Here is a 24,746-nt window from a genome sequence, read left to right as displayed (position 1 = left end):
CTGACCTCATTTATGCATGTACGGAGGGGATTTTTAAAGTGAATATACTGTATGGACACATCATATTTTTTAAGCTTTTGCTCAACAGTTTGTCGTATCACCACATAACAGCCTACCTCATTTTTTTTTTAATTGCCACATACATTCCACAATCCCTATTCCATGCTAATTGTTTTTATTGATTACAAATAATAATGTAAACACTCTTCTACAGGAATTCTGGCTTACCTTGTGTGAATATTTTTATAGAGTAGATTTAAAAAGCAGACATGAAGATCACACCATTGATACAGGATTTTTTTTGTTTGTTTGTTTTGTTTTGAGACGGAGTCTCGCCCTGTCACCCAGACTGGAGTGCAGTGGCTCAGTCTTGGCTCACTGCAACCTGAGTATCTGGGATTACAGGTGCCCGCCGCCACCACGCCTGGCTAATTTTTGTATTATTTAGTAGAGACAAGGTTTCACCATGTTGACCAGGCTGGTCTTGAACTCCTGACCCACCTGCCTTAGGCTCCCAAAGTGCTGGGATTACAGGTGTGAGCCACCGCGCCTGGCCTGATACATACTTTTAGAATCAAGTAGTCTAGTTGGGCACTTTTTCTGTTCATTTTTCTAAAAAGTAAATATACAAATGTTTTTGTATTACATTATATATACATATAACCCTTTCTAAAAAAATTTTGTTACTCTTTCCCAAATAAGAACTTTTTTACATCTCCCTCTACCAGCATGACATGTTTATAGTGTCTAATTGGTATTCCATCTGTAATTTTTTTCTGTAGCTGACTGGAAATATCGGCATGCAGGATTGATGGCCTTATCTGCCATTGGTGAAGGGTGCCACCAGCAAATGGAAGGAATTCTAAATGAGATAGTAAATTTTGTTTTACTTTTTCTTCAGGATCCTGTAAGTACCAGTAAATATATGATTGAAAATGATTAGTGTTGTAGCTTCAGGTGGAAACCTTATTGCTTTTACTAATGAAAGGGAACATTTTCCAGCATCCACGAGTGAGGTATGCAGCCTGTAATGCCGTGGGACAGATGGCTACAGATTTTGCACCTGGTTTCCAAAAGAAATTTCATGAGAAGGTAAGTAACAAGTCCTCAGACACTCAAATCAGACTTTAAGAAGAGGGGTGGACATTTCACCATATACGCCCACTCGGTTTCATCTCACAGGTGATTGCAGCTCTGCTGCAGACCATGGAAGACCAAGGCAATCAACGTGTGCAGGCCCATGCAGCTGCCGCCCTCATTAACTTCACTGAAGATTGTCCCAAGTCACTACTTATTCCATACTTGGATAATTTGGTGAAACATCTGCATTCCATTATGGTACTTAAGCTTCAAGAGGTAAGTTTTAAGATCTGTAGGCTGCCTTCTCTTTGTAGATTAATTTGGGTTGATTTGATGGGTAAGAACTGGAGAAAGAGGGACTTGCAGCCTGACCATAAAGAATATAAAGTAAAAAAACCAAGGAGGATGTTCGGAGTTGTGGAGTGATGAGTAGAAAAATTCAGATTTGACCAAAATGTGGGCTGATAACCGAAATTGGGAAAGATACAGCTAAAGGTCAGGTAAAATCAGTATATGGATCACCCTGAAAATAAGGCAGAGAAATTTTTGAACTCTGATTTATGTAAAGTGTGAAAAACCATTCTATGTTCTTAAATGCTGCAGGAAATCATCATATGGTAAGAAATTAGTGTAGTAGCATTGGGTGAGGCATACACAAAAAAGAGAAGATTTAAGGCAAGACCATCATACTGTCATTGTCCAGGAAGCTTAGATAGTAATAGTGGAAGAGGTGATTCTGAAAGACATTTCATGGGAAGCATTAACAGTTTGTTTCTGGCAGTTTGAATTTTAAAAGATGAAAGGGCCAGGCACGGTGGCTCACCCCTGTAATCCCAGCACTTTGGGAGGCTGAGGCAGGTGGATCACCTGAGGTCAGGAGTTCGAGACCAGCCTGGCCAGCATGGTGAAATCCCATCTCTCCTAAAAATACAAAATTAGCCAGGTGTGGTGGAACACGCCTGTAATTCCAGCTACTCGGGAGGCTGAGACAGGAGAATCACTTGAACACGGGAAGCAGAGCTTGCAATGAGCTGAAGTGACACCACTTGACTCCAACCTGGGCAGCAAGAACAAAATTGTGTTTCAAAAAAAAAAAAGATAAAAGAGAATAAATTTTAAAATGTTGACTATTCTAACCAGAGTGACAGAAACACAGAAGTTGTAGAAACAAGGTCATTTTTGAGTATCCAAGTAAAAATGATTGTAGTTACAGCTGAAGTAAGGGATGCAACCTGAAAACAATTGAAGGATGTTAGTCCAGCACAGTACATGAGAGATGTAGATGTGAAAAGCAAGGATTTTAGCCCAGTTTATTGTCAAATGCAATGAAAATGGATTACTGTTATAAAAATGAAATGAACAGAAGGCATAGAAAGGCATAGAAAATAAAAGATATAAACCTGCTCTCAAATTGCTGTGAAAGTTTCTAATGCCCTCAATGCCTATACTTAATATGAACTGGTAGCAAATAGTTAACAAACCACAGTTTGCATAGCACTGGTGATTGGTCAGAGAGCAAGACAAACAAGAAATGCAATGTCTCAGAAGCCAAAGAGAGAGGACTTAAAAACAAAGGCCCAAGTGCTCACTATCAGACGACAGCAGACTAAGAATATGATAAAGGAAACATGCACGTGCCCGAAGGCAGCCCGAGGTGGACACCAAGTTGAAGGCAGTTAGGTTGGTTGGTTAAATCAGTAATGGATGGATCCAGCATGACTTTACAGGTTGGGTGGGAGGCTGTGGTGTGAGAGGCCCTGTGTACCCCTGCCCTTCCTTCCTGCAGTGAGGCACTATGTGGGTTTTTAAAGATAAGTGGAAGGAGTTGTTGGGATGGGATGATAGGAGGACAGTGTTCATGAGGAAGAGTTGTATGAAGAGAAGGTAGCCTAGCGGAGGAGGAAAGACATTCCTCTGAGGCCAGCAGCACAGTCCATACTAAACATGGAGCAGAGGTTGAGATGCAGAAGCAGGAAGTGAGAGAACTTCCTGAAGACATGGTTGAATGTGTAACACAAGGTAAAGAACTCTGCTGAGAGTGTGGGTGTAGTTGATGGGAGGAATTATGAAAATCTGAAGTAGTAACTGGGTCAGGTTCATATGAGTCAATAAATATTGTATTTTATTCTTTAATTTATTTTGACATGGAGTCTTGCCCAGGCTGGAGTGCAGTAATGCAATCTCTGCTCACCGCAACCTCTGTCTCCCAGGTTCAAGCGATTCTCCTGCCTCAGTGTCCCAAGTAGCTGGGATTACAGGCGTGCACCACCACACCCGGCTAATTTTTGTGTTTTTAGTGGAGACAGGGTTTCACCATGTTGGCCAGGCTGTTCTTGAACTCCTGACCTCAAGTCATCCACCTGCCTGGGCCTCCCAAAGTGCTGGGATTACAGGTGTGAGTCACCATGCCTGGCTTCCTTTTTTTTTGTTTTTTTTTTCAAGATGGAAGTCTTGCTCTAGTCGGCCCAGCTGGGATGCAATGGCACAATCTTGGCTCACTGCAATCTCTGCCTCCCTGGTTCAAGCAATTCTCCTGCCTCTGCTTCCCGAGTAACTGGGATTACTGGGGTGTGCCACCACACCTGGCTAATTTTTATTTGTTTGTTTATTTATTTATTTGTTTGTTTGTTTTTTTAGAGACAGGGTTTCACCATGTTGGCCAGGCTGGTCTTGAACTCCTGACTCAAGTGATCCACCCTCCTCAGCCTCCCAAAGTGCTGGGATTACAGAATTATTTTAAAATATTGCTGGTGACAGGACAGGCCCAGCAGCAGATAGGTAGTAAGCATTTGTTACTAGCTGGGTCAGAGAACACCAGGTCTTTGGTGCAGAGAAAAAGGTCATCTCATCTGTTTCAGCAAGACAGATGCAGGAGAAGGCAGCAAGTTTCCTTGGTGGGATCTTCTGGGGAGGGGGTGGTTAGAAGATAAAGGAAGGGGCTAAAGAGGGAATTTTCTTTATGACATAATAAGACAGCACAAAATATAAGTAGAGGAAATCAGTGAAGAAAAAAATGAGTATGAAGTGTAGGCATTAAAGTTGATGAACACAAAAATTTTGAGTCCATATCTATACTCAAGAATTAGCTGTGCTTTGAGACAAGACAAAAATGAGTAAGGGGTATTGTGTTAACAGAAGACAGAAAAAAAACTCACATAAATAGTTCAACATAAATTCTTTTTATAAAAATTTCCTCCAAAACCTGCAGTCTCTGCTTCTGGAGAGGTGGTCTCATTCTGCTGTTTCAGAAAAGCATTCAAGAACTTGAAGGGAGTAGTAATTGTAAATTTAAATACTTCTTCCAGTTTTCCTTTGAAGTAATAATTTGTGTGTCTTCCTTCTAGCTGATTCAGAAAGGCACCAAGTTAGTTTTGGAACAAGTCGTGACATCCATTGCATCAGTTGCAGATACTGCAGAAGAAAAATTTGTCCCCTACTATGATTTATTTATGCCATCACTGAAGCACATCGTTGAGAATGCGGTTCAAAAAGAACTGAGACTTCTGAGAGGAAAAACTATTGAATGCATTAGCCTCATTGGTCTGGCTGTTGGGAAGGAAAAAGTAAGTAATTTCTATTATGTTGAATTTACTGTATATAACTTGGCTGTGGAGGCATTGAGAGTACTAGAGGGATTTTTTCCTTCTGATAAATGGTTTTCTGGATGCTTGTTTTTTTTCCTTACTCCTTTCACATTGCTCCTGTTTTATATACAAATTAATTCCTGCCTTCATCTTTTCATTGTTTGGTTTGGTGTTTTTTGTTTTGTTTTGTTTTTGAGACCAAGTCTCTCTCTTATCACCCAGGCTGGAGTGTAGTGGCACGATCTTGGCTCACTGCAACCTCTGCCTCCCAGGTTCAAGCAATTCTCCTGCGTCAGCCTCCCAAGTAGCTGGGATTACAGGCACGCGCCACCTCTCCCAGCTGATTTTTGTGTTTTTAGTAGAAGTGGGCTTTCACTATGTTGGCCAGGCTAGCCTTGATCTCCTGACCTCAAGCAATCAGCTCACAGGTGTGAGCCACCGCTCCCAGCCCGTCTTTTCATTGTTAATATTAAGGTTTCTTTTTAGCTCAGCTGTGCTCTTGATGCCTCCTCCTTTCCCCGCCACACACACTGTATCTCATGGGAGGTGTGTGGAAATCAGTATCCATGTTAGTTCCCTTTAAATGTGCGCTTGGAAACATGTCGCTTGCTTTCCTATTAATCTAAAACGCATCAAATGTTCTCTAAGAGAGAAATCTATGCATATAGATCTTCAGAAAATAATTACCATGGACCATTGGCCAATGTGTTTCTCAGCCAACATCTCAGAATTGTTCAAGCTAATGCAAAAGAAATTTCTCTGTCATTGAACCCTCATGTTCTGACCCTCAGAATTATCATCAGGGAACCTCTGTCTTGCCTTCTTCAAAACCAGCATCAGTATTAATTTATATTTGGAACTGGTTTCTGTGAGACACTGACCACTAAAACATTGGTATGTTTTATACCAATAAAATACTTCTGTGTCCCATACTCTATATATCTGGCTTTCATTTTCTCTTTAAAACGCTGCCTGTCTATACAATGGAGATTACCAGAACTGCAAAGAGTTAAGTGAAAATCATAGACAAAATTTTATGTAGTGAATTCTGTAAACAATCCAAAATTTTCTTTCTGAATTTGAATTCAGTTTTACTGCTTGAAATGCTTAAACCATAGACTAACACCTGATGCCATTAGAAGTACCTTTATACTGTAGTCCACTGCCCTTCAGTGGAAAATATATTTTTCTAGAAAGTGAACTAAATCTGTCACAATATAGATGAGAATTTTTCAATATGATAGTTTTATCTATGGAGGTTATAACCTATGTGGGCAATGTAGTCAATTTTTTGGCAACGCTTTGCTAATTAAGAAACAAAATTCGGTAGCAACGAGTGTCTCTCTACGTATTTTCCTCTAGTTCATGCAGGATGCATCAGATGTGATGCAGCTATTGTTAAAGACCCAGACGGACTTCAATGACATGGAAGATGATGATCCTCAGGTAAGTGGTCTTAATGCGTTTGCCTTGATCTGCTAATGAGTTGTGGACAGCACACGGTTCAATATATTTAAAACAAAAGGAGTGATAGGTTTCTTGACATTCTGTCAACCCCTACTAGCAGAGACATTCTTCACTGATTTTCCTTCTGTTTCTCAAGCCACTTTTTCTAGTCTGTTGTAGGTTGCTCTTGCTTTCTCTGACTCTCGAGTTTTGGTGTTGGTGAGTTCTGTCCAAGGCTGTCTTATCTTCTCACTCCCATGGAGCAGTGTCACTCATAGACATGGCTTCCGGTTTCCTCTGTATGCTTGCAACTTTCAGATCTTCAGAATTGAAGTTTCATTTCTCCAGCATGTAATAGATATCTCCATTCAGGTGTCTCCTACCCCTTTGAAGTCTGCATGACCTCCCTCCCCTGGCAGAAAATACAGAACCCAAGAATCTCAGGACACACTGCTTGCCTCTCTGCCTATGAGCAGACAAAGGCATTTCATTAGGAGGAACCCCTGCCTCTCGACACATGTACATACACACATAGGTATATACGCCCAGCTAACGCTTGCTCACAGTTCTTATCCTTTACAAGATTTTCCTGATCTGTTCAGTCTCAATGGTGGGCAGTTCCAGCACTGTGTTATAGTAACATCATAAATGTTTGTCATAATCTTGATGGTATTCCCAATGCCTGACATGTAACAAGGCACTCCGTAAATAATTGATGAATTAAATTTTGACTTTACATAGCCATACTGTATTAGTTTAAATAGGAAAACATATCATTTTGCAGAGAAAGCGTGTTTTGTTGTTGTTCGCTTTCTTTGCAAAATAACATACAAATATACTTGTATGTTTTGTATGTACCGAGATAACAGGCAGGAGGGATACTTAGCAGGCTGCTGACAGTTGGGAGGCTGAGGGGACTGTAAGCAGTAGGGAGGGTGGTAAGGACAAGGTTTGTTGCTCACCTTTGTATCAGCCAGCATGTAGTTTCCTGCCTGGCATGTGAGAAACACCCAGTACCTATCTGAAGAGTGGGTGGACTTCTACATATGAAATCATTAAGAGGTGGGGCATGTGTCTATCCATGCTTAATAAATAAAATAGGTAGGTGGATGACAGATACTGGGATAAGAATCACTTTCTAGGTTGCAGGGATGGTGAATGGAACCAGATTCTCTAGGTAATTTCAGATGATGAAGTCTGTGTAAACACAGTAATAGGAGAAGAGGTGTTTTAAATATACTCAGCCACTTAACGAGAAAATTATAACAGCTAAGGGAAAAGGATGTTTTGTTTCTTGGGTTTTAATAAATGTTTAATGAATGGAGTGGCAGGCAATAGGGATACAGAGTCAGATAAAATACATTTCTGTCTTCAAAAAATTTGTGACTGGGAGTTGACGAAATGTTTGGCTTTGTTTAGGTGATTAGTTTCATTTAGGTGATTCAGATGCTAAGAAAGAAAACTATAATCACTTACTGAAAGTAGAAAGAAATACCCAAGGTTCTGGTCTTTGTCTTTTGCCTCACCTGCTGTCCATATCCCAGTGTAGGGTGAGTTCACAGGGATTTCATTATTGATTCTGAACCTTTTAAGTATATAACCTTTAGAAATGCTCTTATTGCTTAAGTACTGTAAACGTATCAATAAAACATTATTTCTATGAAATAAGGAAATGACTTTATCACATTTACCCATTGGTTTTTAATCTATTTTTTTAATTTTAAATTTTTTCCCCAGATCTCTTACATGATCTCAGCATGGGCCAGAATGTGCAAAATCCTTGGAAAAGAATTTCAGCAGTACCTTCCAGTGGTTATGGGGCCTTTAATGAAGACGGCTTCAATTAAGCCTGAAGTAGCCCTTTTAGATAGTAGGTGTCTTTAGAAGGACCTATCAGTTGTAATAGTTCTCTCTTTGTTATTATTTGTCATATGCATTTGTTTTCTTTTCCGTTAATAGCCCAAGACATGGAGAATATGAGTGATGATGATGGTTGGGAATTTGTGAACCTTGGAGATCAGCAAAGCTTTGGTATTAAAACTGCAGGACTAGAAGAAAAATCAACTGCTTGCCAGATGTTGGTAAGAGAGCACTATTTTTACTAAACTTTTGTTTTACATCTTATATTTATATACATTTTATATGAGTGCTTTTAATAGCTGCTAAAGAAATTACTTTGGAGAGCTAGGAATATATTCCTTAAAAAGCAAAGTTTTCTTTCCATTTTAAAGAAATCATGTGGATAAACCTTTCATTATCAGTGCTGTTTTAAATAGCAAAAAACAGCAAATAGCCCAAATTCCTGTTAGCGGGAAGATGAATGATAAATATACAGCCATTACAAAGAGTTTAGAATATAAGCTACACAAGGGAAGGATTTTTGTTTGTTTTGTTCTTAGTCTATAGTAGGTGGCCATGAAATATTTTTTAAACAAATTAACAGAAGTGTGTTCATGCTATTTAATGTAAAACAAAACTGGTATGATTTCAATTGTGTAAAAAAATAGATACAGCAGGCAAATCAAAATGTTCAGTTATTATCCCTTATGGTGCTTATGGTGTGCGTATGTGTATTTAGTTCCTAGTTTTCTTTATAAGCATGCGTTTTAAAGTGAAGGATAATACTTTATTTTATTTTATTTTATTTTATTTATTTATTTTTGAGATGGAGTCTCTCTTTTTCACCCAGGTTGGAGTGCAGTGGCATGATCTCGACTCACTGCAACCTCCATCTCCGGCGTTCAAGTGATTCTCCTGCCTCAGCCTCCTGAGTAGCTGGGATTACAGGCGCCTGCCACCACAGCCGGCTTTTTTTTGTATTTTTAGTAGAGATGGGGTTTCACCTTTTTGGCCAGGCTGGTTTTGAACTCCTGACGTCAGGTGATCCGCCTGCCTCGGCCTCCCAAAGTGCTGGGATTACAGGCGTGAGCCACCGCACCTGGCTAATACTTATTTTTAAAGTTAGATTTTAGAAATTATGGTATATTACAAATTTAGCAGTTAAGTAAACCTAAATAAAAGTTGCTTCAATTTTATTTTGTATTTATATTACATGTTCTAATTCATTTAAAAGTATATTTCTTATTGTCATCTACAATACTTAGTATCTATAAATTATAAACACTTTGGATTTTTGTGGGTTTTTTCCCCTCTCAACTGGAGAGCAAATACAAATAATAACATCTTAAAATAATCTTTAGATGTAGTAGAAGAGAATGAAACAATTAGGTTTTTTGGGGTTTCTTTTTGCTTTTTGAGACGGAGTCTTACTCTGTCGCTCAGGCTGGAGTGCAATGGCTTGACCTCAGCTCACTGCAACCTCCGCCTCCTGGGTTCAAGCAATTCTCCTACCTCAGCCTTCTGAGTAGCTAGGATTACAGGCGTGCACCACCACGCCTGGCTAATTTTTTGTATCTTTAGTAGAGGCAGGTTTTCACCACGTTGGCCTGGCTGGTCTCGAACGCCTGACCTCGCGATCCGTCTAATTCTGTCACCCAGGCTGGAGTATAGTGGCACGATCCCAGCTCAGTGCCACTTCTACCTCCTGGGTTCAAGCGATTCTCCTGCCTCAGCCTCCCAAGTAGCTGGCGTTACAGGCAGCCGCCACCATGCCTGGCTAATTTTTTTATTTTTAGTAGAGATGGGGTTTCACTGTGTTGGCCAGGCTGGTCTTGAACTCCTGACCTCGTGATCTACCCGCCTTGGCCTCGCAAAGTGCTGGGATTACAAGCATGAGCCATCGGGCCCAGCCATGATTTTTTAAAAATACAAAATAACAGAAGCCTGTTTGCTACACATTTACAAAGTAAATGCTACAATTAACTGATGGGTTGGGGAAGGGGTGATGTATCTTTTAGAATGATTTTTCCTCTAATAAGTGATACATTTTGTTCGATGTATTGGCTAAAACTTGCTGAATAGAATATGAATGATTCCAGCCTTGGAAAGACAATGTATACAACAATAATTTCCTTTTTTTTTCTTTTTGTCACTCACCAATACTACAATCATTTCATGACCCTTTTAATACTCTTTTTAGTTGGAAGACTAATTTGACAGTTCTACATGCAGCTTTAAATGCAGTTCTAGTCAAAGTACAACCTCCTATGGTCCTTAATGATTTTGCTGTTTGTTAATATTAATGCTTGAAAACTAACATGAATCTTTATTTCCTCCCAATACTTTAGGTTTGCTATGCTAAGGAGTTAAAGGAAGGCTTTGTGGAGTACACCGAACAGGTTGTCAAACTGATGGTCCCTTTACTGAAGTTTTATTTCCACGATGATATCCTACAACCTTTGAATACAAAACGTGTAGATTTAGTAAAGTTGTTTCTTGGAGTATTAGACAGTGTTCACTGAAGTAGACATCACCATGACTGTATTTGCACTAACTGTGCTTCAGGGTGATAAGCTCGGTCCTCTGCGTGTGCCTTTGTTTCCACTTGTGTCAAAACATGAAAAAGAAAATGTCACCTATCCTCTGTTTGTCAGCTTTCTGTGGCCCACTTAAGGATTTAAGGAGCAAATGATTACAATTATATATAGTTGCTACTTTCCCCAAATATCTTTTGGTAAACGTTAAGAAAATAAGACTTTTATTTTAAAAGATGGTGTCTCACTCTGTCACCTAGGCTGGAGTGCAGTGGCGTGATCAGGACTCACTGAAACCACAACCTCCCAAGTAGCTGGGACCTACGTGCACAACACCGTGCCCAGCTATATTTTTATTTTTATTTTGTAGAGATAAGGTCTCCCTGTGTTGCCGAGGCTGGTCTCAAACTCCTAGGCTCAAGCAATCCTCCTGTCTTGGCCCCACAAAGTTACGAGATTAAAGGCGTGAGCCACTGTGCCTGGCAAAGACCTGTCTTAATAGATTAGAGAACCAGCGATAGATAGTCAACTTTCTGTAGCAGTGAGAATCCTCCATTTCCAATGTGGATAGCACCTTTAGGGGGAAACGTCGCTTGGTACATCTGCATTCTCTTTTGAGACAGAGTCTCACTCTGTTGCCCAGGCTGGAGTGCAGTGGCACGATCTCAGCTCACTGCAACCGCCACCTCCCAAGTTCAAGTGATTCTTCTGCCTCAGCCTCCTGAGTAGCTGGGATCACAGACATGTGCTACCATGCCCAGCTAACTTTTGTTTTTTGTTTTTTTTGTTTGTTGGTTTTTTGTTTTTAGTAGAGACGGGTTTTCACCACGTTGGCCAGGCAGGTCTCGAACTCCTGACCTCAGGTGATCCACCCTCATCTGCATTCCAATATCCTTCTTAACATAATAGTAGTCATAATTAATATTTTCTGGTACATTTTTATGTCTTTACACACAAGAGAATGTTAGAGCCCAGACACAAACCCCGATCTCTCTGACTCCAAAGCCCCTTTGTCATCATTCCTCTTACGATATCCTATAGTGGTGTCCTTTACAGAAGACAGCTTTTACCCCACAAAGACTTACTTCCCAGGATGCCAGAGGACAAAGTGAAATTGCTTTTAAGAGGAAGTTATCAAGACCTTATTTTGTAAATGAGATTAGATAGGGAAAGACAATTTAATCTTTATTGAAAACTGAAAAGGCCAGCATAGGAAGAGGTCCTCGGTAGTTTTTTTCAGGGAAATGCTTCAGTTGCATTTATTAGAAACATACTACCTGAGGTTTTGAGGTGGGTACACCTTGAGGCATGCTAATGGTCATGGGTCCTTTCATAGTCATTTTTGTATTTTGGTTTACATTTGAGCAGTAGGCAGCCCTTCACTGCTGCTGGACTTATTCCTGCCACTATTATAGGTGACAGGAGACGGGAGGTATGTCTTTTCTATTTTTATACATGCTTTATATTTAACACAAGCTCTTGGATATCTTAGATAAACAGAAGTTGCCTAGCACTCCTATTAATGGATTGAACCCTTTAACATTTAAGTGAAATAATAAACAGTCTTTTGAGGTTCCTTAACAATGAAACGTGTTCGAGTGGCAGCAGCAGAATCCATGCCTCTTCTCCTGGAGTGTGCAAGAGTCCGTGGTCCTGAGTATCTCACACAGATGTGGCATTTTATGTGTGATGCTCTAATTAAGGCCATTGGTACAGAACCAGATTCAGACGTCCTCTCAGAAATAATGCATTCTTTTGCAAAGGTGAATATTTTTCTCTTAAAAAATATGTATAAGGTAGTATGTTCATTTATTAGTCTTGCTAAAAGCTTAAAAAAAAATTTTTTTTGAGACAGAGTATTACTCTGTTACCCAGGCTGGAGTGCAGTGGCACAGTCGCAGCTCACTTGAACCTTCGCCTCCTGGGTTCAAGCAATTCTCATGCGTCATCCTTCCGAGTAGTCGGGATTACAGGGATGTGCCACCACACCTGCTACTTTTTGTATTTTTGATAGATGTTCCCCAGGCTGGTCTCGATCTCCTGGCCTCAGGTGATCCCTCTCGGCCTCCCAGAGTGCTGGGATTACAGGTGTAGGCCAGCTAAATAAATTTGTATATGCTGTAGTGTATGATTTTTTAAAAAATAAAAATGTTAAATTTTTTGTTTTAATATTTTGGTATTATTATGTTTCTTTTAAAGAGGGTAAATTTGCCTTGGAAGGGCAGTATAGGTAGAGGGAATGATACAGACAACGGCACGAAAGCATGCATTCTTTGGAAAAAGAGAAGAAATTCTGAATAGTATTTTAGTCTTGTACTTAATAATCCAACTACAGAAGCTTGGGTATCATCTCTAGTTTCTGTTCTTTCTACTTTCCTCAGTTCCTCTCTGTTTTTTTTTCATTGCCCCATCTCTTTTTCATGCCGTTGAAATAGCCCCCTTGGTCTGCTCCAGATCTCTCCTTTATTTTGCTCTCAGTTCGTTCTGCTTTCCTCAAGCACTGCCTTGCTCTTCATTGAGTCACTTCCTTTCTCATACAGTGTCATCCCATTTTGCACACCTGTAGTTTGCTCCAATCTTGATTGAAGATTTACAATTTCTCAGCATCTTTATGTATCCTTATTTACACTCATGTAATTCAGAATTCCTTCTGTTTTTCCGAAGAAAGCATGCTTCCATACCTTTGCCTATATTATTTCTTCTACCTCTAATACCCTTCCTTCAGTGTTCTTGTATGTTGTGTGTACCGAGTATGGATATAGCAGTTGTGTTCCTTAGGAGCTGGTGTGTGTGTATGCATGTGTGTGTTCCATCTTTGAATCGTCAGTACCTGGCATGATGCCTGGCACCTAGGTGTGCTCAGTAATGTTTAAAAGAAAATGTTTTTTCTAACTCCAATCTCTACAATGCTGTCATTCTAACAAATACAAGCTAAGCATATGTAAATAACTAATCTTCCAGGATACTGAACTGTGTTCATTTTTCCGTATGATTCTTAGTGAAGTTTAACTTTAGACTTTCAACACCCCTAATCTTATGGATTGTTTTCTTTTCTCAACCTCATTAGTGCATTGAAGTAATGGGAGATGGATGCCTTAATAATGAACACTTTGAAGAACTAGGAGGTATATTGAAAGCAAAGCTTGAAGAACATTTTAAAAATCAAGAATTACGACAAGGTAAGTTTTCCATGCTTTTATTTCTGAATACAATCCTTGACCATTTTGGTGATGATTTAAAAACATTTATTTGGGTGTGTTTTAGTTAAAAGACAAGATGAAGACTATGATGAACAGGTCGAAGAGTCACTACAAGATGAGGTAAATTTTTCCGTTTGGAACTTACCATGACCACTTGCATCTGAAAGACTTGTAAATGCCTCAGTTTCTGATTTATGTGACTTGTCATTCTGATGTAATTATCAGTCTTTAGCAGAGGAATTGGATATATTTCCCCTCTTAATTTATGAATGAGTAATCTGAAATTAAACTGATATGTCTTTTGGTGCTATGTGCATTTTGTTGTAATACCTCACTCAGCAAAACACCTTGAGGTTTTCCTAGTTCATTTACATACTGCTCACAACAACCATTTGTATTTTGTGGTGCTTTCACTGTTTTAAAGATGAGTAACCTAAAATTCCAGTGTGAAATGATTGCCCAGAGTCACACTATTGACCGTCTGGGGCCTTTTTCACCAGGTTACTTAGTTCTGTCATCAAACCACCTAGGACTGTCAAGCATACTTCATTGTGTGTTTAGAGTCCAGCATCTCATCTGTGGCCGCTTGGTGGGCCAGTGCTACCATGTAGGTAGTACCAGCTTCCTGAAGGTGCCCACATGCTTGTAGGCCCAAATTGCCACTAACAGCGAGACCCCATTCTCCCCACCATCCACCCCGAAATGAGGATTATTCTGCTGAAAACAAAGTAAAAATAGTAAAAACACCTTCATTTCAGAATGTAGAAATTAGAGATAATTTTTCAACCCATCTATTTTAATTATGTTCTGAGGAAAATCTTTGCAGTAAATACAGTTCTTGCCACACACCTTTGTCTTTCCAAGTAAGACTGGCCTTTGATTAGTAAGAGACATGATAACCCACCCTTGACTTCAGTCTCTAGACTCTTGATTTACCCTTAATACAGGAATGAGAAATTGATTTTCTGCATTTTTTAAGGTTTTTATAAATGTTACTATTGATAATAGAAAATATACTTTTTAATCCATATGGGTGTGTATGTGTGTGTGTGTGTTTTTTTTTTCTAGGATGATAATGATGTTTATATTCTGACCAAAGTGTCAGATATTTTACATTCAATATTCAGTAGCTACAAAGAAAAGGTATTACCATGGTTTGAACAGCTGCTTCCGTTAATTGTCAACCTCATTGTAAGTGTTACCTTTCTTAGTAGTTGTTTTGGATAGTTAACCTAGAATTGTTTTCATTGCAATGTAAGATCTAATGCTTGAAGTTAAAATGGGTCTCAGAAATGATTGTTTCCATTGTACATCTTTGATTTTATCAAGTTGACTGCATTACCCTGGATATTTTCTCATTCATTGTATGCTTGAAGATTCCTAACTTAGTTTTCCATAGGCCAATTCAGTTCTAACACATCTGAAGGACATACAAGTGATTTTTTTTTATTATTTCAGATTATATATGCCCTCCTAAATTAATAAAAGGAAACAGAATGGTTACTTCTTTTTTAGTGGACCATAGATAATTCAATTATCTTTGTTATGTACTACCAGCAATCATGGATTATGGATAATGGGCTTTTTTATATATATATATATATATATATATATATTTTTTTTTTTTTTAAACCTCTCACCCATATATTTGATGTTTTAAAAAATGTTTTATAGACTTTTGTTTATTTGTTTTTCTCAAGATAGAGTCTTGCTCTGTCGCCCAGGCTGGAGTGCAGTGGCGCGATCTCGGCTCACTGCAGCCTCCGACTTCTGGGTTCAAGCACTTCTCCTGCCTCCACCTCCCGAGTAGCTGGGATTACAGGCGCACGCCACCACGCCCAGTGAATTTTTTATATTTTTAGTAGAGATGGGGTTTCACCATGTTGACCAGGCTGGTCTCCAACTCCTGACCTCGTGATCCACCTGCCTTGGCCTCCCGAAGTGCTAGGATTATAGGCATGAGCCACTGCTCCCAGCTCTAGACTTCCTATTTTAAAGCAGTTTTAGATTTACAACCAAATTGAACAGGAGGTACAGAGATTTCCCACGTGCCTGTGCCCCCATGCATGTATGGCCTCAGCACCATTAACACTCCCCATCACGGTAGTAGATACATGTGTTTCCATTTATGGGCCTACATCAACACATCATATAATGGCCTATTCAGTTTTTTGGGGTTTTTTTTTTGTATCTTTAGTTGCGTTTTTTTGTTGGTTTTTAGTAGAGACAGGGTTTCATCGTATCAGCCAGACCAGTCTCAAACTCCTGACCTTGTGATCCGCCCACCTTGGCCTCCCAAAGTGCTGGGATTACAGGCGTGAGCCACCGCACCCAGCCATGTATTGGGTTTTTTAAAAATATATTACAAATTAGCAGCTGTCATCAGATGTTTGGAATTTTTCTTTTTGGCTTTCAGTTTTGCATTTTATTATATTAAGTAGTGCATTACATTTTTTAAAAGATTCAGGCACACATGACTTAGCCTGTTGAATAAATACTATATGTTAAGATCTTTGCAGCTTTTATTATTATTGTATTTTTTTAATGTAGCATTACCATTGTCTTTTTTACAAAGTAGATTTATATACAATGCTGCCACTGTCAGTTCTTCTGTGTGATAGTGTCAGATTGTAGAGTTCTGTAACAAATCACACATATCTTTGAAACCTAAATTTTATTAAATCTGTGTATTTGATTGAATATCATTGGTCACAAGAAGTGGTTGTTACTATGTTTTCTTTTTTCTTTTGCCTATATCAGGAATATCAATGTAAGCAGATAGTCTATAGTGAATATTTCTTTACATTCTTTGTGTACACCAGTATTTGAAGCTTAAAAGAGAATTTCTTTTGTAGTGTCCACATAGACCATGGCCAGACAGACAATGGGGATTATGCATCTTTGATGATGTCATAGAACACTGTAGTCCAGCCTCATTTAAATATGCAGAATATTTCCTAAGACCAATGCTCCAATACGTATGTGACAACAGCCCAGAAGTCAGGCAAGCAGCTGCATATGGCCTGGGAGTCATGGCACAGTATGGTGGAGATAATTATCGCCCTTTTTGTACAGGTACCTTTGCTTATTCAGTTACGTGCATTCCAGACATCCTGTGTATCCCTACTTTACTCTTTACCACACTCCCAAACATTATTTGCCTATTTCTGCTGTAGTCTGTTTTCAAACATCTCATCTGTAGCATTTAGGATTTTAGATGATAAAAAGATATGATTTATTCTCATAGAAATAGAATCAAAGGCATACCCTGCCCCCAGCCTTCCGGGGTGCATTTCTCTTTGCGTTTTGGTGATATACAATCCCCTTAGAATAGGAATTTTTTTTTTTTTTTTTTAATTGAGACGGTGTCTTGCTCTGTCATCCAGCCTGGAGTGCAGTGGCGCAATCTCGGCTCACTGCAACCTCTGCCTCCCGGGTTCAAGCAGTTCTCCTGCTTCAGCCTCCCGAGTAGCTGGGACTACAGGCGCTCGCCACCACAGCTGGCTAATTTTTTCTGTTTTTAGTAGAGACGGGATTTCACCGTGTTAGCCAGGATGGTCTCGATCTCCTGACTTTGTGATCGGCCCACCTCAGCCTCCCAAAGTGCTGGAATTAGAGGCATGAGCCACCATGCCTGGCAGAATAGGACTTTTAAAACTTATTGGGGAATATAGTTAAGCAGCTTTTAAAGCTGAAGTACCCTCGCGTGATGTGGTGAGTACTATAAATCTGGAGGCCACTAATCTCTCTGGGTCTCTAAGTTAGTAGAGGACTAGTGCTCCTGTCCGTGCTGTGGCAGTCCCCCCTGTTACCATTCTGTAATGACATAGCCAAGAAGACAACACTTCCCATACATTTTAACATTTCTTTACCATAATCAATATCTGGACCAAAAACAAAAATATCTATATTCATTTGCATGAAAATGTGAGGTTTTAGCTGAACTTCTTTGAAATGCTTATTTTAGAAGCACTTCCCCTGCTGGTAAGAGTTATTCAGTCTGCGGATTCTAAGACCAAAGAAAATGTCAATGCTACAGAGAACTGCATCTCAGCAGTAGGGAAAATCATGAAGTTCAAGCCTGACTGTGTAAATGTTGAAGAGGTCCTTCCACACTGGTTGTCTTGGCTTCCACTACATGAAGATAAAGAGGAAGCTGTTCAGACTTTCAATTATCTGTGTGACCTGATTGAAAGGTAAGAAAGCAGACTGTGACCTTATTTCCTTCCCCTCCACAGTGCTTCCTGATTTTTCTTGTTTAACATCAGTCTTTTAAGGTTTAACCGATGATCTCTGCACAGTCCTCAGTTGGATAGGTTTATAACAGTGCTGTCTTTATAAGTCATATTAAGAAACCATATCACGGTTAACACTGCCCTTATGATAAGGTCTAATTTTGAGTTATTCTTTATGAAATTAGATTCAACAGATGAGGCACTTTAATTATTTATTTCTGTATTTTTAAATTTTTTTGGTAGTGACAAGGTCTTAACTGTTTTGCCCAGGCAGGTCTCAAACTCTTGGCCTCAAGATATTCTCCCACCTCAGCCTCCCAAAGTGCTGGGATTACAGGCATGAGCCACCAAACCTGGCCTAAGGGCATGTTGTTTAGTGTCTGTTTTCTAAGTCCAAGTTCCCCCCAAATATAATCAGATCTAAGCTCTGTCACTATTGATTATTATTTTTAGGTTATGAATAAATTTAAGGGCTACAACCAGTGGAGTTTGTAGCAATAGGCCAACAGGCATATTCTCCATGCTTGTTTTAAGTTCAGGTTCACATAAGAAATGGGTTTGAGTCTTCCACTGAGTACATCATTAAGGAATGTAACAGCCATCCTGCAGACTACGTGCTCCTGACCTGCTCCTGCATCTGAAATGACCAGGTCTTAATCATGCTATTTGATCATCTCCCTTGAAAACGACTACTCTGAAATTCTCTTAGTGACAAAGACTAGAATTCTTAAATTCACTGTTAGGTTTTTTCCTGTTAAACTTGCCTGAGTTTATTTCCCAGTTTGTTCTTGAACTGTTTATGTAATTTTTTTGAACTTCAGAGTTATTTTAGAAGCAATTTTGTAGTAGCAAAATAAAATTTGTGTTAAGAAACTTATTCTTAGTAATACAATACATTTTTTTAAGACATCACAAATTATTTATAAGGTATTTGGAGCATTCTGTTGTGTTTGGCCCTTAAAACAATCCTGAGAGATGAGTCCAGTATTTTTTTTTTCTTATTTAGGAAGAAACTAAAGAGTTCATATGTAAGAATGGCTGGTTTTCTTAGTGAACACATAATCATATTTCTCCTTATAAATTTCACTTACTAAGGTTTTCTTCTTGTTTGTCAGTAATCATCCAATTGTTCTTGGCCCAAACAATACCAATCTGCCCAAAATATTTAGTATAATTGCGGAAGGAGAAATGCACGAGGCAATTAAACATGAAGATCCTTGTGCCAAACGTCTGGCCAATGTCGTTCGCCAAGTACAGGTAAGCTGATTTGGTTGAATTGGGAAAGGGGAGATAAAGCCTTTTTGTCTTTATATTCCTCTATGAGAAGAAACTAGAAATCTAATAGCTAAGGGAATTTTATTTTTATATTTTCATAGTCTCTTGTCTGTAAGCTTCAAATGGATTATACTTAATGTAATCCATCCATATGTTCTTATTATTTATTAGAATTAAAACCTTCAGCTTAGGACATTTTGAGCCTACCAGTTGGTGCTTAACACAGGCTTATTATGTGTAGTTTTTCTGCCTATCTGAAGGAAAAAAACTGAGATTTAATAATAACTTGGCACCTGCCAAGAAACTTTATAGATGATTTTTACTTCCTATATTCATGTGGTATATGGGTTACTTTAAGATGTTACCTGCTTTGTGTAGCTTTATCAATGCAAAAATGAAGAAACCTTACTGTAAATGAAATGAACTTTAAAAAAACGAACAGATTTCTTGCTTTTACAATGATACTCATCAAAATAAACTACCTAGGGAGAAGGTATTTTGGCATTATTACAGTCTACCTATGGTGATGATCCTTCCAAATGAGCATTTTGCCATGTCTAAGTCTCTGAACATGTTTCTTTCCCTAGACTTCTGGAGGACTGTGGACTGAGTGCATAGCACAGCTCAGTCCTGAGCAGCAGGCCGCCATTCAGGAGCTCCTGAACTCTGCGTGAAGGGCCTTAATGTCACCCACCAGAAAACTAACTCCAAATAAACGCTTACCCTTTCGTTTAGGTTTCTTTGTTTTGTTTTTGAGCAAGAGAGAGCGGTAGTGTTGTGTGTAGGCCATTCTGGAGAGCCATGAGCAGGAAGAGCAGCGCTGTGTTGCAGAATGGAGTTTCCATGGATTTCTGCCAGACCAGTGAAGGAGTTCCTGGAAGCCCTGCAGTAGCACTGAAGAGTATTTTTCTATTGGTATAACCCACCCACCTGAAGGGGAAAGGGAAATCAAATTAATTTTTCTCGTTAGACATAAGGAAATTTAAGGAAAAACAGCTTTAAGAACAGTTACTCAGCGTAGATGTGTGTTCACACAGATTGCTCTGCACTCAGTGTTCATTGTTAATTGGAGTGTGAGTCTTTCTGTAGGGTAGAAAGAAGCCTGCTACCCAGCAAACCACTAGACCCAAAAGTTGAAAAAAACTGATGACAGACAACAAGCATGAAGATGGCATATTTGATGTCACTTTGGTTCTTTTTCCCAGAAGGCTTATACAGTGACTCAGTCGGGAAGCTTTCCAGCTTCCAGCCCTTGAATGTGAAGTGTCATTGGCATGTCTGGCAGTAGTCTCTTATTCACTCCTCAATAAACAACATTGAATACAAAAGAGGCTTGTGTAAAAACTCAGTACTGTCTGGCTTGGATTCATTTCATGTTTTTACTATAAGAATGATCTAATATTTTTTTAAAGTAATAGTTATCAGTAATAGCTGAGTGTTTTTTCCCCTAATATTTTCCTTGTGCAATTCAGTCTTAAGCATCGAGTTTTTACCATCTTCCACTGTAAGCTAAGTTATGATACCTATTCCATTCACAATTGGTGTTCTTTTTAAGGTTTGCAAATTTCAGCCAATTTTGTAGCTAGGATTGTTCTGATTAGCTCAAAAAGATTTGGCTTAGTGTTTTCATTGCAAATTATAATTGCTGTAGAGCCACACACAACTTTTGAACTTATAAGTATTATGGCTAAAGTTATTTGCTGAAAATTTCAGTAAAATGTGTGAATGTTTCTTTATGTATTAACCTCATAGCAGTAAATGACTTGCTGTTGTTTAATTTTTCTAAGGCATCTTAATAGACTTCTGTTGAAAACTTCAGTGTTAACATTTTTATAGTTTGTACTAAATTTAACCGTGATATAAAAATGAATTTTATGCATAGATCAGAATTTTAAATTAAAGGTTTTTTCTTTAAATGATTTGTATTACTTTATTAAAACTAAATCTGAAATGGAGTAGAAAATAGAATGGATTACATACAGATGGTTTACTTGTTAGCAGATGCCCTTCAAATATATTTTCCGTTTGCAGCACAACACCATTGCCTGGAGGCTTCCAAATCTAGCAAAACAAAATATTAAATGACTTCACCTGCGCAGTCCTTGGTTTCAGTGGATGGATACCTGTGGGCTCTTGTAATGTGTGTGGTAATATTTGGAGCTTTATAGCCTGTATTCCTTGGGAGAAAAAGATGGGAATTGGAGTAAAAAATGTGTCAAGACAACCCATTTCTGCTTTCTTATGTAGCATCTGCAAAGCCGATTCATGTACTGATGCCAGTCAGCTAGAGCAATGTAGGTTTTTTAAATTTAAATTATGACTACACTTTATTACTACACTTTCAGAAAAGAAACATGTTGAAAACATGGCATACCTGCAGGAGTTGAGATGACAGTGTGGTCAGAGGATGTGTTTGGGAGAAGCTAGTGTTTGCTGGGCACCGCGCTAAGTGCTTTGGGAGCAAGAACTTCCTACCTTCCCGTTTAAACACTAGTGGTATTGTCAGCCGCTCACACCTGAGATGGACTTAGAGCAAGGTTCTAAGAGCTCTGAAAGAAGTGCTCTGTTCGATGCAGACTGGCAACATCCTCCTTGATAAAAGCAGAAAAGCAAAGAGGTAATTGTAGTTGAATCAAGTTAATAGGGAAGGTTGGTAGTAAATGCTGTTAGTGTGACATGATTCTGAAATCCAGAGCTCAGAACTAACTGCAAGATGTACCATGAACTAACAATTCTTTGAAAGGACTTGGAGAAGCATTTTTAATACCTCATTCTGTCTATGCAAGATGAAAATTCGTGGAGTTTTTTTCTTGGCTTTTGTACCAAATTTAGGGGTCTTGATGTCAGCAAGTGATATATATTGTTTATAAATGCAAGCTGTTTCTGGAGGGAAAAAAATGTGTGTGGCTCTTAGATTTTCTGGGAATTTTGTAACAAGTTACACGCACAAGTGTTAGAATCTTTCGCATAACTCAATTTGGAGTATTTTTTAAATGCTGTATCTTTAAAGAAAAGTAAAATTGTCTTAAAGCTAATTTGACACTTCTGTAATCAGAGGCAACCTTATAATTCTGGAGTTACAGTTTGACAGAACCATCAGTAAAGACATAACCAAATAAATGGTCTTGGTGCACCTGGTCTGATGATAAAAAAGGGGGGAGCTTACTTACAATCTTGCAAGCATTATATTTTTATAATCTAATCTTTTGAGTGGGTGCCTGTTTAAGCAACTTGAAAGGCTCAGGAGCTAGGTAAATGTTTTACTTAATTGCTTCATTCTGCCTAGGAGTATTGTTGCATCAGTTTTCTGTGTTGCACAGAAATCACCTTGCGGGCCGGGGTCAGTGGCTCACACCTGTAATCCCAGCACTTTGGGAGGCCAAGGCAGGTGGATCACCTGAGGTCAGGAGTTGGAGACCAGCCTGGCCAACATGGTGAAACCCCATCTACTAAAAATACAAAAAGTAGCCTGGTGTGGTGGCAGGTGCCTGTAATCCCAGCTACTTGGGAGGCTGAGGCAGGAGAATCACTTGAACCCGGGAGGCGTGCAGTGAGCCAAGATTGTGCCACTGCACTCCAGCCTGGGCAACTGGGTGAGACTCCCATCTCAAATAAAAATTTTAAAAAAAAAAAGGAAATTACTTTGCTTCTCTTAACCTTCTTTGCCACAAAAGATTAATAGCCAAAACCTGCCATGTTTGCTATTCCTAAGCGATTTTCTTTCTCAGCCCTAAAAGTATGAGTACCACTATATTAGAAGAAGAAAATGAATGACCCGCAATGTGTGCACATCACACTTGGGAGGAAGCTTGGATATTTACTTCCAGCACTTGGAACTTCTGAAGGGTGATGCTGGGGAATAGGGGTTAATTCTAACAACATCCTACCCTAGACTTGCACCCTTTTTCCCCACACAGCTGTAATCCTTCCAGTGTATGCCAGGACAACATTTGGGCTGATTATTTCTATGTATGTATTATATTTGAATGGATGAATACAAACATTTTAAAGATAAATTGTAGCTAAATTACTCACTTCTCAAAATGAATCCAGAAGTGGTACAATAATTTTTTGGTAAAATATTACAAAATTTTTTTTTCTAAATTCCACTAAGGCAGCAGAGTATAATTCTGAAATGTGTTCTTTCATAATTCAGGATCTTTCATTGTGTATTTCCTCTTGATCTATCATTTCTGTCCTCTTGACTAGCATTCAGATTGTAATGGAAACCAGAATAGTGCCACTTGCTATGAATCAGAGATTTGTTCCCCTGTTTCCTTAGAAGTTTTGTAACACATGGGTAGAAAATGTAAGAGTTTGGATCAGCCCGACAATTTGCTCCTGTGATCTTAAGGTACACCTTAAAAGATCATGGTGCTATGTGCTTATGACCAGAGGTTGGCAAATGTGTTCTCTAAGTTCGAGATAGTAAATATTTTAGCGCTTATCACCGAACAGTATGTGTTTGCGAGCCATAGGGTCTCACAAACCACTTAGCCATTGCATAGCCGTTGCAGTACAAAAGCAGCCGTGGACCATAGTAAACAAATGGGTTTGGCTGTATCCCAGTGAAACTTGACCAAGACAGGCTAGCCATAGCTGTTGAACTCTGAATAAAATCACTGCGTCGGTTAAAAAATCCCAGTCTGCCATGTACTCAGCTTACCTAAACGCTGTATGCCTTAGTTTCCTTCTCTGTAAAATGGGAACAATAATAGTACATACCTTATAGAGGATTGAAACGGATTTAGAAGCCAGGCACATTAAGCATGGGCTATCAGAATTACACCTCAGTTCTATTAATACTTCCAGATAATTTAGGCAAACTTTTTTTTTGAGATGGAGTCTCCCTCTGTTGCCAGGCTGGAGTGCAGTGGCACGATCTCCGATCACTGCAACCTCCACCTCCCAGGTTCAAGTGATTCTCGTGCCACAGCTTCCTGAATAGCTGGGACTACAGGTGTGAGCCACCATGTCCAGCTAATTTTTGTATTTTTCATAGAGACAGGGTTTCACCATGTTGGCGAAAATGGTCTCTGTCTCTTGACCTCGTGATCTGCCTGCCTCGGCCCCCTAAAGTGATGGGATTACAGGTGTGAGCCAGGGCACCCGGCCGCAAGCTTTTTTTTTTTTTTTTTTTTTCAAATTCTCTGATCAGCCTTGGCATTGGGAGGAAGCCTAGAAAGTTGTGGAAAATACCAGGAAACTGCAAAGTCAGTGAAGTTGTACCATAAATGTGGTGTGTGTGGACTATTTTACTTTCTTGACACTGTGATTGTGGTGTTTGAAGATGCCTGATCTGCCTAAGACATGGCCCTAAATGCACCCATTGCCTCATCTGGAGCTCCACCCTAAAAAGCAGCAGTCTGTCCCTGTTTGGAGAAGACATTCAGACAGTTTGCTGCAAGAGCTGGTTTGTTCAGTACACTGAACTGTAGGTCACCAGGGACTTTTGCCCCCATGCTGACATGGATCTGGCATCTGTAGGATGAGATCACTGTCGAGGCCATTGTACAGGAGTAGACAGCTGGAAGGCTTTGCCCCCTGGGTCAC

General features: G+C 39.3%; 1 protein-coding gene across 1 annotated transcript in view; it reads left to right on the top strand.

Annotated features, from left to right (window-relative positions):
* The window catches only part of IPO5 (importin 5), an 83,719-nt gene extending 61,406 nt beyond the window's left edge, over positions 1 to 22,313 (top strand). Inside the window, exons 12-27 of the mRNA XM_011969152.1 lie at positions 783 to 907; positions 1,003 to 1,092; positions 1,183 to 1,356; positions 4,425 to 4,643; positions 6,027 to 6,110; positions 7,848 to 7,980; positions 8,070 to 8,191; positions 10,298 to 10,394; positions 12,074 to 12,246; positions 13,551 to 13,662; positions 13,748 to 13,803; positions 14,752 to 14,874; positions 16,539 to 16,758; positions 17,651 to 17,879; positions 19,034 to 19,175; positions 19,781 to 22,313. Of these exons, the coding sequence (XP_011824542.1) occupies positions 783 to 907; positions 1,003 to 1,092; positions 1,183 to 1,356; positions 4,425 to 4,643; positions 6,027 to 6,110; positions 7,848 to 7,980; positions 8,070 to 8,191; positions 10,298 to 10,394; positions 12,074 to 12,246; positions 13,551 to 13,662; positions 13,748 to 13,803; positions 14,752 to 14,874; positions 16,539 to 16,758; positions 17,651 to 17,879; positions 19,034 to 19,175; positions 19,781 to 19,867 (2,186 nt within the window). The 3' untranslated portion in view covers positions 19,868 to 22,313. The remainder of the gene's footprint in view (positions 1 to 782; positions 908 to 1,002; positions 1,093 to 1,182; positions 1,357 to 4,424; positions 4,644 to 6,026; positions 6,111 to 7,847; positions 7,981 to 8,069; positions 8,192 to 10,297; positions 10,395 to 12,073; positions 12,247 to 13,550; positions 13,663 to 13,747; positions 13,804 to 14,751; positions 14,875 to 16,538; positions 16,759 to 17,650; positions 17,880 to 19,033; positions 19,176 to 19,780) is intronic.
* The last annotated feature ends 2,433 nt before the right edge of the window (positions 22,314 to 24,746 follow it).

Source organism: Mandrillus leucophaeus, unplaced genomic scaffold, assembly GCF_000951045.1.
Source record: "Mandrillus leucophaeus isolate KB7577 unplaced genomic scaffold, Mleu.le_1.0 Scaffold879, whole genome shotgun sequence".
Lineage (NCBI taxonomy): Eukaryota > Metazoa > Chordata > Mammalia > Primates > Cercopithecidae > Mandrillus > Mandrillus leucophaeus.
This window is presented reverse-complemented; position numbering and strand designations above follow the sequence as displayed.